Source organism: Oxyura jamaicensis, chromosome 13 (assembly GCF_011077185.1).
Source record: "Oxyura jamaicensis isolate SHBP4307 breed ruddy duck chromosome 13, BPBGC_Ojam_1.0, whole genome shotgun sequence".
NCBI lineage: Eukaryota > Metazoa > Chordata > Aves > Anseriformes > Anatidae > Oxyura > Oxyura jamaicensis.
Genome location: NC_048905.1, coordinates 19249026 through 19262688, shown reverse-complemented (window position 1 = coordinate 19262688; position 13663 = coordinate 19249026). Strand labels below are relative to the sequence as shown.

At 42.8% G+C, this 13663-nt stretch overlaps 2 protein-coding genes across 9 annotated transcripts in view; both read left to right on the top strand.

The window, feature by feature from the left end:
- Positions 1-13663, top strand: part of GFRA3 (GDNF family receptor alpha 3) — a 39677-nt gene that overhangs the window by 14572 nt on the left and 11442 nt on the right. The window lies entirely within an intron of this gene.
- Positions 72-4490, top strand: CDC25C (cell division cycle 25C). 8 transcript variants are annotated; one of them, XR_004754501.1, is made up of 3 exons: positions 262-480; positions 887-959; positions 2109-4490. XR_004754501.1 is itself a non-coding variant. In XM_035339031.1 (3 exons), the coding sequence occupies exons 1-3, from the start codon at positions 342-344 to the stop codon at positions 2278-2280; spliced, it is 303 nt and encodes a 100-aa protein (XP_035194922.1). In that variant the 5' UTR covers positions 327-341; the 3' UTR covers positions 2281-4490. The 8 variants fall into 8 exon arrangements, 1 of the variants encoding a protein (XP_035194922.1); XR_004754503.1 differs by having other exon boundaries at positions 1475-4490; XR_004754504.1 differs by having other exon boundaries at positions 280-362.

Below are 13663 nucleotides of genomic sequence, written 5' to 3'. Positions count from 1 at the left end.
CGAGGGACCGCGCTGCAGGGCCCAGCGCGCCGCCCGCCCCGCCCCTGAGCCGGGCGGGGCCCACGCAACCTCCGCCCTGCCGCCGGCAGGGCTCTCGGGCAGCGCTCCACGGGGCTTCCTCGTGTGCTGGGGAGTCGGTATCACCGAAACGGCGTGTGAGGTTCTTCGGGAAGGGAGCTGCTCGCTGCTGGACGAAGGGACTCGTGTACTACCCGTGGGGAAACAGCCAAAAGGAGGGTGGTGTGCGTGAAGGGTTTGTAGACATAGCGAGCTGTTCACAAATACCTGTCACCAGAAAGGGTAATAAGCAAGACGAGAGTGATTTCAACCAATCGCAAGCTATGTGCTTGACACCTTTACAGGTCTTTTGGGAGAGGGGTGGGAAAAGCTGCTCTGGGCACGAATGTTAAGCCACGCGAAACTCTAAGGAGGGAGTCTCACAAGAACTGCTGTCCTAAGCTGGTACTACTCTTTCCTCAGGTATATGCACTGCCAACAGTGACAGAAAAACACCAAGATCTGCACTTCATTGCACCAGAGACTGAGTAATGGTCTTTCTTCCTGTCCATCATCTGTGAGATTGGGTGTTTTTCTTGCTGTACGCAAACATGCTGCCCTATTACTTCTCTGCCTTCCTCACTAATATGCTTCACTGTTTTATTGAAGAGTATAGTAATGCCTGGTGCTCTGTGTCATGCCTTCTCTCTCTGCTGTTTCAGGACCTTGGCTAAAGTCATGGGTGCACTTGTGTTAAACCTAGTGAGATGGCCCCTTCACAGATGGTTCCTGCTGTGCAACTAGAGTTTTCCGTCTTGGCCGTGTCCCACCTACTCTTTCTTTTTTGACTGTTAAAACGCTATAAAACTGTCTATTGTGTATTTTACAGGTGGCTGCTCTGCTCTCTGGGCAATTTCAAAGCCTGATTGACAAGTTCTACGTCCTTGACTGCCACTATCCCTGTGAGTATAAGGGGATATATCAAGATGAGGGAGCTGGGTAAGGTGGTGGTTGAGGGGCTGAGGAGGCAAAAGGGTTGTGGATGAAGACACTTAAAGATGAAGCAAAATTATGGGAGGTAGAGCGATTGGGGTATTAGATGATTTTGTAAGAGCAGGCTGTTGAACAAGGCAGTGCTTCTGTGGACTAATGTCTGTCTTCCCCAGAGAATATACCATCAGAATACTCTGGCACAGTATAGCTTTCTAGCCAGTTTCTCTGTGTTACAGAATGGTATAAAAAAGGTGGCAAACGTGGACTGCTAATTTCACAGAGAATTCTACAGTGTCTAGCAATTTGTGGCATCTGTGTGTATAATAGTCCTTGGTAGGACTTTCTCCCATAAATGTTTCCGTCTTATTTTTTTCAAATCTGTGTGATTTTCTAGCTTTCATACTTCCCCATAACAGAGTTCTGAAGCTTTGCCTTATCCTATGTGAGCTGAACCTTACACTGTTTTTTCTTTTGGTTTCTACAGTGTCTATACAGAGCCTGTAGTTTTCCATTTCAAGGCACTCAGGGGTTTATAGACTTATGTCAGATCCTTCTTAGTAATTTCTTGACTGAAGAACCTCTGTGTATTCACCTCTTCCATGCTGGGAAACTATTTTGTACTTTGATCACCCCTGCCTTGTACCTCTTCCATCTCTGTAACATTCTTTTGAGTTAGAGGACCCAGAAGGACTTAATATAGTTGCATTATGATCTTCTCTGTTTTGTTGTTTGTTCTTAATATTTGATTAGGTTTTAGTTTGGGTTTTGCCATTACTGAGTTCATGAGAACAGATATAATAGGCAGTTCTGTGAAACTCTGAAGACCTTCCTCCCAAATAGTCTGTGTGATCACTGTTTATGTAAAGTTAGCATTGCTTTCTCCCCATCTCCCTGTATAAGCTAACATAAATAAAGATACTCATGGAGTGCTGGACTCCTAGTTGTTTCAGCCACTAGACTATGGTCCCTGTCTCCCCTGTAAGTGCTGGCATGGATAAACAATGATTCTGGCCACACTGAGAACATGCTGGCTTCCATGATACACTATCTAGTTTTGTCTGCCCAGCATCCCACAGTAATAACCACTTGACATAATGCATTTTCCTTCTGTTCACCAGGAACTCTGAACCCCAGATCTATTGTCCAATGCAACACCAGGACTTCAAAGCAGTTGCTGAAATGCCACACCACAAGCAAGTCATAGACTTTGTAGTGAAGGAAACGGGACCAGATCACTCGCCTCATGAAACTGTGAGCACCAAAGCAGTAGCTGGAGTGGAAGCTTCTTAAGAGAGTTCTACCTTCCAGAGCAAAGTTTTCTTCCCTGAAGACAGCTAGACTGTGATGGTGAAAGAAAGAGAACCTTCCTTGTTCTACTGACAGGGCTAGGACAAATTAGGAAGTCTGTTTAAAAAATCTCAGTGCTGCCCCTGTGGGACACTGGCTGAGCATAAAGCCTCAAATAAAACAGTACCATAGCTGCTTAGGGAAAAGAACAAGTTTTCTTCAATAAAGACTAAGCCAGCTTTCAGGTTGTCTTGTCTGAAGCCTGCAAGGTAGTGTATGTCATCAGCTGAGCTCAGCTCTCCTGCTTCAGACAGGACTTCCCATGTTTCTTTTTAAGACTAAACACTGCTGTGGATTTTGTTGTTAGTTGTCACTTCTCACTGGTAAAATAAGGAACTGGAGCAGACTGAAGTGTATGAGAACTGGACCTTCTTTCCTGTGGCAATTGAAAAAGCTAGGCATGCAGGTGCTGATGGATATCTGAAATGATTTCTAAGCCCATCAGTAGCCAGGATCAGGTATGCCCAGCAAATAAGTCTCCAACACCTGCTTCTATAAGGATCAACAGTGAGAACTGGAAAAATATTAATTTCTCTACCATGTCTGTTAAGCCCTTATTGATATGGTCTTCCCAACCTGTGGCTATTAAACCACAAAAACATTTTTTTGAGTACTACCTCAGTGTAATTGGATTGTTGACATCTCTGTTTAGATTCTTTGTGGTGGGGATGACAAGTCTGAAACGGTTATCTTTACGTATATTTAAATAGCACCAGCCAGTAGATGAGGTTAGTAAAAGCAGCTTTCTGTAAGGGAAGTCTTCAAATTCTATTTTTGGGATGTTTTTCCAGCCTCCTGTGCTGCAGCTGAGAGTGGCTGTTTTCAGAGACAGACAAGGACTAGGTGGAATTCTATCCTGTGTCTTTCTGCCACTCCAAAAGTTTGGCATGGTCTCTGAGACTGTATCTAATAAGAAAGATCAGACTAAGCTTTCTTACCCCTCAAATTAGAAAATTACCAAGATAAAGAAATACTGATGTTAACTGTATCATACACAATGAGCTTGTATGTTCTGTTTTACAGCTAATGTGTTGCCATAGAGCTCTTGACAAATAAAATAAATAAATAAATAAATATGTGTGGTAATAGTAGACAGGGTGGGGGAGGGAATATTGCTTTTTCAAATTCTGTTAGAATCACAGAATCATCTAGGTTGGAAGAGACCTCCAAGATCCTCTAGTCCAACCTCTGACCTAACACTAACAAGTCCTCCACTAAAGCACAGTTAGGAGCCAGAATAAAACAAATTGTAATCTACCAGTCACGTATGTTTTAACTTTCTTCTGCCATAAGGAGTAATATTTCTGAGGGCTGTAATTCTCAGAAGATGGGTCCATATTAATTTATCAGCTCTTAACAGATTTATTTTATTTTTGAGCTCATATCTAGTAAAACCTATCTGAGAGGAACAGAGTCTGAAGATCATGTACACTAGGAAGAGAGAAACAACAATTAACACAGAACTGTCACTAGCAGTATTTTCTACACAGCACTCTGAGCACACTTGTTTATAAGGGCTGAGGTGACTGATAGCTGGCTTTCCCCTGCTGCTGTCCAGGGCTTCTGGACACCCTGTGGGGAAAAGACCCACCAGGTGGCACTCCTGCAGCACTACCTGGGGACCATGGTCAAAATTCGGTGCAGACAACTGCTTTTCCAGCGCATCTCACTCCTAGAAGAAAGGAATTAAGACAGTTTTTTCCTGAGAGATGTCACAAACAGGAACTGCAAAGTATAGTAGAATATCTAGTGTTCCTGAGCCTTCTTAGGGCTGCATGATGGGATTTTTTCCCCAGGGTGTTAGGTGTGATATAGACTCCAGTACAGGAACTCATGTATATGTATGTTCATCAAGCAAGCAGAGATGGTTCTGTACTCCTTTGTGTTACACCCCAACCATGTGACCAGCCAGTGAACAGGGTCCTGGGGATCTAGCTAGAACATCTTTTTTTTTTTTTTCATCTTCCATTTTTCATTTACAATTATTATTTACAAATTATCTAGATCACTGGGGTAAAAGAGGTGCATGAGCATACCCATGATGGTGCCTCAGCTATTGGCACAGCTTCCCTTCCGAATGGGTTAGTTAAAAAAATGTCTATAATGCTACTAAATGTTAAATAAGTAAATAATAAAACTGGACAGCTTTACCCTTTTGGCTTACATGCAAAATCTCACCTTCTCACCTGCAGTGAGAAGTACATTTATGCTGACTGACCATTTCCTCTATATAAAAACCTTGCTTAAAACCTCTCTGGTGCACAAAGATAGCCTCCTAGGTTGTCAACATCATCTTGCTGATAGCTTTTAAGGCAAGTAATTAGTTGGATGCTTAAAAAGAACAGGAGAGAAAGGAGGGAAGATGTAAACAAGAGGGCATTTCTGAGGGCAAAGAAGGAGACTGGAAATCGTGGAGGCCTTGTTGCCAGGGGCAGAACTAGCAGAAAAATCCTTGTCCATCTGGGCACAGCAGTTCAGTGTTGTGGTCCAAAGTCCTGCCATGTGGGAGTGGCTTGTCTTTCCTGGTAGTTTCTAAAGCACCTAATGCTGTTGATAAGATGTAAAGTAAACATCAGCCCCTGCACTGCTGCCTTGCCATGTGCCCATCTCTTTTACAAGCAAAAAGAGGAAAATACACAGGAGCAATTAAAATAAAGCCCTGCTCCAAGCAGACAAGCCTGCTGTGCTGCCTCCAGTGCTGTCTTAAACAGGACTGAAAGGTGGTGAAGCTGGCAGCAGGGTGGGATCACTTATCTTTCCTAATGTGCCCAAGGGGTCCTCTGTCTCATAACTTAAAGAGAATGGAAACCCAGTCCATTTTCCCCTACTGAATCAAGGGGAAATAATCTAATGTATGTACTGTCACTTAATTGCTCTCATATCTGTTTAAGTACCTTGCCAACCTACAGGAACAGTAAAATCTTGTTTTCAGTTCCATTATTTTTTGTTACCATAGTCAATATAATATGTGCCTCTGAACAGCTGCTACACCTAAGGCATTACAGCATCTGCCTGGGTCTGTCTTGCCATTGCCACATCCACTGTCCTTCATGCTAATGTAGATTAATTTGAGACAAGGAGAAAGCAAGTAGCTGCTCTGACAATATGCAGCATGGATATACTAGGATCTGGAAAAATGGGCCAGCATTTGTCAGGCTGTAGATTTGTAGGTGCATCATTTAAATGCTTTTGAATCAAAATCTAGTGGAATGTATTATTAAAGTTACTTGTTCCATGTTCTTGTCTCTGGAAAAAAAAAAAAAAAAAAAAAAAGTAGTATAACAGTACTGTTAGAGGGAGCTTCTCTTTTCCTCTCTTGAAGAAAGATTTTGGCTTTCCTCTTACAAATATATATATATATTTTTGAGCTGCTCATGACTTGAAGTGCTTGGATCACCCAAGCATATGCACTCTAACCACTGCCCTGACCAGTTGGTGGGAAGGGTTTTTACAGAGTCTCTCATCCAGTGTCTGTTCCAGGCAGTACAACCACCAGCACCAAAACAAGTCAGCTACGGCTTTTTCTACAACTTTTGAAAATGTTTAAGGATATAGACTCCAACACATCTCTGGATAAGCTATTACAGCACTGCACCAACTTCTTGGTGAAAATGTTTTTCACAGTGTATAGTCTGAACCACCCAAGTTACAAATTATGGCCGTGATCACTTCTTATGTCACCTGCCATTACCAACATGGGTTTGGTTTTGTCACCTTTGCAACTTGCCTTCATGTAGCTGTAGGCTGCTAACAGATTGCCACTGAGACTCCTCCTTTGCCAAGCAAAAAATCCCAGCTCTGTTCACTTCTTTGTGGGTCTTATGCTACTGTCTTGATAGCCTTCCACTAGACTCTGTCAAGTTCCCACATATCCCTCTTGAACTTTGGGGTTAGGGAACTTCATACAACATTCCAGGTGTGGCCTCAGCAGTGCTAAGTAGATAGGAATAACTTCCCTCAGGTCTCTGGCCATGTTCTTCCTAATACAGCACGGTGTGTAGATTGTCTTACACAGGATCAGCACACATTGGTGTCCAGGTCCTTCCAGTGGGGCTGCTTCTCAGCCAGTCCCTAACCAGAACAGATGCATGGGGCCAGCTCTGCCCTGTTAGAGAGCTCCACTCTTTCTAAACCTCACAAGGTCTCCCTTGACCCAGTCCTCAGGTTTCTCAAAGTCCCTTTGGATTGAAGCTCTGTAGTTCAGTATGTCAATCACTCCCCCTAAAATAACATTATCATAAACTTGCTAGTTCCTTTTTCCTGTAGGATGACTCTTTTTAAGGAGTTAATGTCACCACAGATGCAGTCTATGCATTGAGCTGCATGTCTTTGTACCTATCCATACCTAAATGTCTCCAGTATTCCTGATGTGAACCACACTGAGACTAAAGTACAGGAGTAGCTTTGAGTGCTTTATGCATAGGAACAAAAGAATAAAACTATATGAGCCATAAGTGGCCAAATGCCACAGGTACTGAAGCAGAAAACTATGGGTAGCTGCTTTAGATATCAAGACCCTGAACCTTCATCAGCAATGAGCAGCCAGAGCTGTTCAGGGACCCAATACTCATGCTACAAAATGAAAGAGGTTTTTGTTTGTTTTTCTGTGAATACAGACATTAACTTCTGCTGGGATGTTTGCATTAGGTTAATATTTCTGTAGTGTACAGGTGTTAATATGAGATGTGAGTGTCTGCTGTCTGTCTCTGGCCCCGTAAAGAGCAGAGTGTGGTGCTGTAAATATTAGCCCAGGCAGGGAAGTGTTTGCACAGCCTTCTTCTGTGCTGCCTCCTGCAGTAGAACTCTGATAGTACTCCTTACAAATGACGCAGGCTCAGCTGTCAGAAGCTCAGCATCTTCTGCATTGTGCAGTAACATCCTCTGGTTTTGACTAAAAAAGCATTGCAGCAATCAAATCCTGAAAAATGCAGCAAAAGCACTAGTGTGCTATAATCTTCAGAAGATCTACGCTAGACAAAGTAAGGTACAACTAAGTAACTCAGCACATACAGCAATCAAAGTATTTGTTTGGTCTAGTTCAATATTCCTTGGCTTTGGCAGTCCCAGATGCAAAGAAATGTCTGGCACATCACTGAAACTGCTACATGCGTTAGTACAGTAACATATAGTGATTTCAGAGGGAAACTGAAGACTTTTGTTCTCAGTTTGTTTAAAAGAGCTCCCTAGTAATAGAAGAGAATGCCCATTGCTGTTGATTCGAACAAAAGAGGAACGTGAAACAACATCCTCTTGCAGATACCATAGGGATCTTCCTGCCACCAAAGAGAGGAACAAATGAGACAATGGCAGCAGTATAGTATATGGATTCCTCGTTCCACTGAGAGTCCTGCCTCACACATAAACTTTCACATAGTCTATGATGAGAAATAACTCAGATGTGACCTGCCATGTGTCCAAACATGCTGAATGAGTTGTTACTTGATAGAGCAAAAATTTTCATGCACTTTACCAAGTCCCTCATAGCTTGAAAGCAAAATGAAGAAGATGAACTATGATAGCTTCAATGAATTTCAAGAAACGTCACAAAGGCCTGGCTGGTCTTTCCTCAGTTGAAGCACTGAAACTGAGTTGTACAGTTATTGCAACAAACAGATATCCATCTGGGCTACTCTGCTCAACCTGAAGTATGCCATCACTGCCATCAGGACCTTCATGAAAGTTCTTGTTGCCACAGTAAGTCCAAGTGGAAGGCCTTCATACATGCTCTAGTCCTGACTTCCTGGAAGGTATGGACATTTTTGATGTGCTACTCAACACAGCGAAGCAAAAATTAGGCAAGCTGCATGTCAGAGTTGCAAATTAATAGTCATAATGATCAGCAACGTTGGCATTATCAGCCACCTTCATAGCTTTGCATATGAAGGCATTTGTCTGCTTTAGGCTGAAAGTGAATCAACACCATCCATTCCCTTATGAGCCGCAAAATAAAGAATACAAAGGCCCTTTTCCCCAAGGTGAAGTAGACCAGGCTTTATTTATTCTCCCACACCAAGCCAATATGAAGCATTATGAGCAATGGGACTCTGAAAGGCAAGGACTGGGTGGATTGGAAAGCTTAAAGGTTCAAATTTTCCACATTTTCAGAGGTGCTGTTTGTAGAAAGAGGAAAACAAATGCAGTATTAGACAAAGACAACAATGTATGTGCTATAAAAAGTCTCTGGGTTGAGTGCTTGTGGTACACACAGCCTCACAGAAAGCATGTAGCCAAGCACTAAGAGTGGACATTCAGTCTAAGATCAACTGCTACTCAAAGCATGCATGAGCTTGAAGATGTAACAACATTAACTGTATGCCAATATCTACAATGCTGAAGTGAAAAGCAGGTAGACACTTCAGAGAACTAGAATCCAGAATTCATGGCTTTTGCAGTCAGTTCTTACCACTGAATGAACTTGGAGCAGACATTGCTCTATGTCCAAGCTTAGTTATCTGTAAAGCTAAAAGCATATTGATGTCTCAGTAGTAATGTAACAGTAAACTAGCTTTATTAATGCCTTTTTCTATGGAGCTGTGGACATATAATTATTTTTACAGAGTTCATTTTATGCTAATTAATTTATTCTAATAGCTACTACTGAAATATTAGGAAAGTCATTACAACTTCTTATCAGTACATCAGCTGAGTCATAGAGAAAAGCAACCAAGATGCTGTGTGTTCATGTCCATACTGAGAATAAAATTATTTGTACTGCAGTTGTTTGGGATGCTTTCTGCATGAGGTTAGGTGCTAATGTTTTCCATTAGAAGCTGTTGGATTGTAAGCTGCATTGTAAGGACCAGAGGCTCCTCCAGACTCATGAATCATGAAACAAAAATGAGAAGCAAAGTAAGGCTCTATATCAGGGGGAAGGTGAGTGGGGGAAGGGAGAGGAATAAATGTACAACACCCTACTGGTTTTGCTGCCTGTAGTGTACCAGTGTGGAGAGAGAGTTTCTATGACTGTTGTAAAAGCAGTTGCTTTCTTTGGCTGATTATTTTCAGTCTAACAGTCAAAACCATACAACCTCCCTGAGGATGAAATAGTGATGAAATAGGCAATGCAAACCTTATGCTTGATCAGCTTGCATACAGGTGTCCTCTTCAGTTTCAATGCACATCAGGAAGGGCAGAATTTACCTCAGAGAATAAAAGCAGAGGAAAATGGTTTGCTGCAGGAGTCAGACAGCAAGTGCTATCTTCAAAGGACTGGGACTCAGAAGAAGGGAAACGTAGCTCTGTAATAACATTGGCTCTGGTTCTGCAAAGTAATTCATTGCCTATTTGATCATGACAGATCACTTATGAAACGATTCCCTCAGCTCTTTTGAAATGACATCCCATCACAAATACATGCACAGGAATGACACCCTCCAACTAGCTGATGAGAAGCAAATGCTCTTTAGACTCCATGAAAAGTCACTCCACGGGTGACTACATGAATGGGACTATATAGCTCTGAACTCACAGAATTCAAATGCAAATTGAATTCCTTGATGAGTTTCAGCAAATCTGTTCCTCAAGATCCTATATGTAAATGGTAACAATTCATAGGAGCTTGTGTTTGAGGGTGGGTACGTACTTGAGTGATGATATACTGCCCAGATACTGCTTAGCCCTATGAATAGAATGGTGCTTACTGCAATAGGTGATGACAAGATCATAAAATGGCTTGGGTAGGAAGGGACCTTACAGATCGCACAGTTCCTACCCCCCTGCGATGGGCAGGGATGCCACTCTCTAGATCAGGTTGCCCAGGGCCCCATCCAACCTGGTCTTGAACACCTCCAGGGATGGGGCACCCACAGCCTCTCTGGGCAACCTGTTCCAGTGCCTCATCACCCTCTGAGTGAAAAATTTCCTCCTAATACCTAATCTAAATCTTCCTTCTTTTAGTTTAAAACATCCCTCCTTGTGCTGTCACTATCTGATAGAGCAAAAAGTTGCTCTCCATCTTTTTTTACTAGCCCCCTTTAAGTATTGAAAAGCTGTGATAAGGTCACCCCTGCGCCTTCTCTTCTCCAGGCTGAATATCCCCAGATCTCTCAGCCTTTCCTCATAGGAGAGGTGCTCCAGCCTTCTCATAAACTTCATGGCCCTCTTCTGGACCTGCTCTAACAGGTCCACATCCTTCTTGTGCTGGATGCAGCATTCCAAGTGGGGCCTCACGAGGGCAGAGCAGAGGGGCACAATCACCTCCCTCAACCTGCTGGCCACTCTTTTGATGCAGCCCAGGACACAGTTGGCCTTCTGGGCTGCAAGTGCACACTTCTGGCTCATATCAAAATTATAAAGACAAATGCATGGTGACAAGAAGTAAAGAACAAGATGTCTAATTTCTGCAAGTGTTTAATTCCGATGCAACCCTGAGACTATGCACAGAATTAACACTTCTATTTTGGGTAAGGTAAGATATTGGCGAAGATCTGATGAGAATTTACTTACTATGCTCCAGTCACATGTCTGTTTCATTACAGGGCCTTGTTGACATTACTAACCCAATTCAGTCAGGACTTAGATGAAGATACAATGAACAACACAGATAACATAAACCATGGAACTGATGCTAAAAGCTGAGGAAATCAGATCAGTGTTGATCACAGTTTCTACAGCTGCTTGAGTAGGTCAAAGGCCTGGACCTTGCACGGAATTGCTGAAACTAATTCATAAGATATTGCACATTACACTGTAGATGGTTCTCATAGGTCAGAGTTGCCTATACAATTTCAAATAGAAAGAGTGATGAAAGCATTGGTCGTGAGAGACTGGTAATTATCCAACTCTCTGAGACCTGTAATGAGGTTAAAGTGCTTCTCTGTATGTGTGTGTGTGAGAATAAACAACTAACCTTGTATGTCATGGGTCGAAGGCAAAGACATGTGTAAGTATTAAAAAGTTGATAAAAGGATAGTTCCATTGTGACAGGTGGGCTGTTCTGGCTAGTGAAGTGACTAGCACTTCACCAGATATTAAGACAGAATTCCTCTGCTTGGCCACCTGCCAAGGCAACCTGAAAGCATAGCTGCAACATTTGCCTTAAGTATGGAAAAAATATTTTCTTCTTTCCATTTTTATTTGCTGCAAAGCATAATTCAAAACTGAGTTAATTAAGTTAACTAAGTTAATTCAGTGGTGTTTGGGTGAAGATTCATAATCACAGAATCAGAAAAATAGTCTGGAAAGGATCTTGGGAGATCCTCTAATCTATCATCTTTTACCAAACTGCACTGATTTACCAAGAACTGTTCTTACAGATCCCAAATACAGATGATCTCTTCTCTTTCTCCCCTCCCCACAAAAAAATTAACATTTTTTAACCTGATAGAGAAGAAATGGTACTGGTCCTTGACAAATCCACTTCAGAGACAAATAGCAAGCCTGTTACTTTCCACATGCTAACAAATTGTTTATACATGCCATAGTTTTCCTAGAGCTTGACATTAAGATTAATAATTTATATCCTTTCCTTTCTCAATATACACAGACTTCTCCCTTCTCCAGGCTTTTCTCCTGTGAGTTGCTTGCTACCAGTTCACTGAATTTACTGAAATCTGTCTTTGCTTAGAAGGAGAAAAATCAGCAAAATAGAAACAAGAGACCAGGATCACAGGCTGACAACCACTACCATCCAAACCGCCCTTTACATTCATATCCTCAAAAAGCTGTACCTGCCACTACAGCCAGGTCTACTAGAGCTTCCTCTCCTATAATCTTTGGTTCTGAAAAAAACAGTAATGCTTGCCACAAACTTACTGAACCAGCTGTACTCCTGTACTGAGGGATGCTAGGGCAGCTATAACTTCTCACTGCTCTGCACTGAATGATTCTACTTGGTTTTACTTCTAGGCAGCCTGTGACATAAATAGTAATGCCCAGTCTTCTTCCCTTTTAGCGGTCTCTCAAATTGCTTAGAAAAGATCTTCCTATTGCCTCAAAACAAGTAGACAAGTCCACGACATAGAAGACATCTCTTCTTCTCTTGCCTGTTATTTCTCAGATGTTGCATACTACTTTATCAATATTCCAGACATAGCAGTTATCCAAGCAGGTCTCTACAGTGCCATAATTAGAATTTTGATCATGATTAAAGATTTCCAGCTCCACTTGTTTATTCCTCTCACAACACATAGAAGTTCACAGCACCAACTCACTTTTCCACTTTCATTTTTTTCCATATCTTTGTGACAAGTAAACCTCCTTGCTCCTAGTTTCTTTCTACAATATGACTACTCTGTTTCCTCCCTGAAGTGATAACAGAAAAGCTCTTTACAAAGTTAAAAAGTCATGTCCCATCCATCATTTACTTTAAGTTCCCCTGACCAATAGACGTTGATAAGAATTTAAGGAATGGTGAGAAAGATCTTCTCCTTAAACAAGAAGCAAGAAGACAACTTGTGGACAACTTGTTCACATACAGAATTCTCTCATGGCAGCTCCCTCCAGTAAGCAGGACTCATCTTTTTCAAAACCCAAGAACAGGAGGGCAGCACTGAATTGGACTGAGAATATGTAATGTGTTTGCATAATTATCATCCTTTCTGTTGGGCTTTTTGGAGTAAGTCTCTCTACTTGTACAAACAACTGATCTGCTGAAAATTCACCTTATTTTCATGTATTACTGTTTGATGTGTACATGTTGGCCTGTTACTTTTTCACATCGGTTAACTAGATCTTGGGATGGAAACTAAAAAGAAGGACCTGTTCAAAGAGAAGCACATCTGCCTTAATGTCACTTAGGCTCTTGGGAATGCCCTACATAGTGGGGATGTAGAAAAATAGCTCAATAAAGGCTAAGCCTACAACAGGTAAATTTCTGAAAAGACCTTTCACAGCAAACTAATGGGAAGGAGCCAAAAGCTCATGCCACCCTTTCTGTAGACCAAAGAAGCACCAAGGGAATTTATTCAAGAGCCAGCCAGCATCTGTCCTGTCCAAGGCCACTCCCTCTGTTTAATGTCCCCCCCCCCTTTTTTTTTTTTTTTTTTACCGAGGCGCACCCCTGTGGGTGCTCCGCACAGTTATCAGCGACTACAGCTTTGCACTCAGTGCTAGGACTCAACGAGTAACCCAACAAACGGGAGTTTTACACGACATCCGTCCAAAGCGCCGCTTCTGAAACATCCTCGCCGGTCTCGCCGGAGCGCACGCCCCTGCGCGGCCTGCGCCCCGGGGCCCAGCGGCTCGCCGCGTGCTCCCGGGACAGCCGCGACGGGCTGCCCCCATCTGCAGCGCCCGGCCCCAGCCCTCGCCCCGGCCCGCGGGAGGATGGGGCCGGGGCCGGGGCCGGGCTGGGCCGGGCCGCGGGGCGGCGCTCGCCGCTAGCACC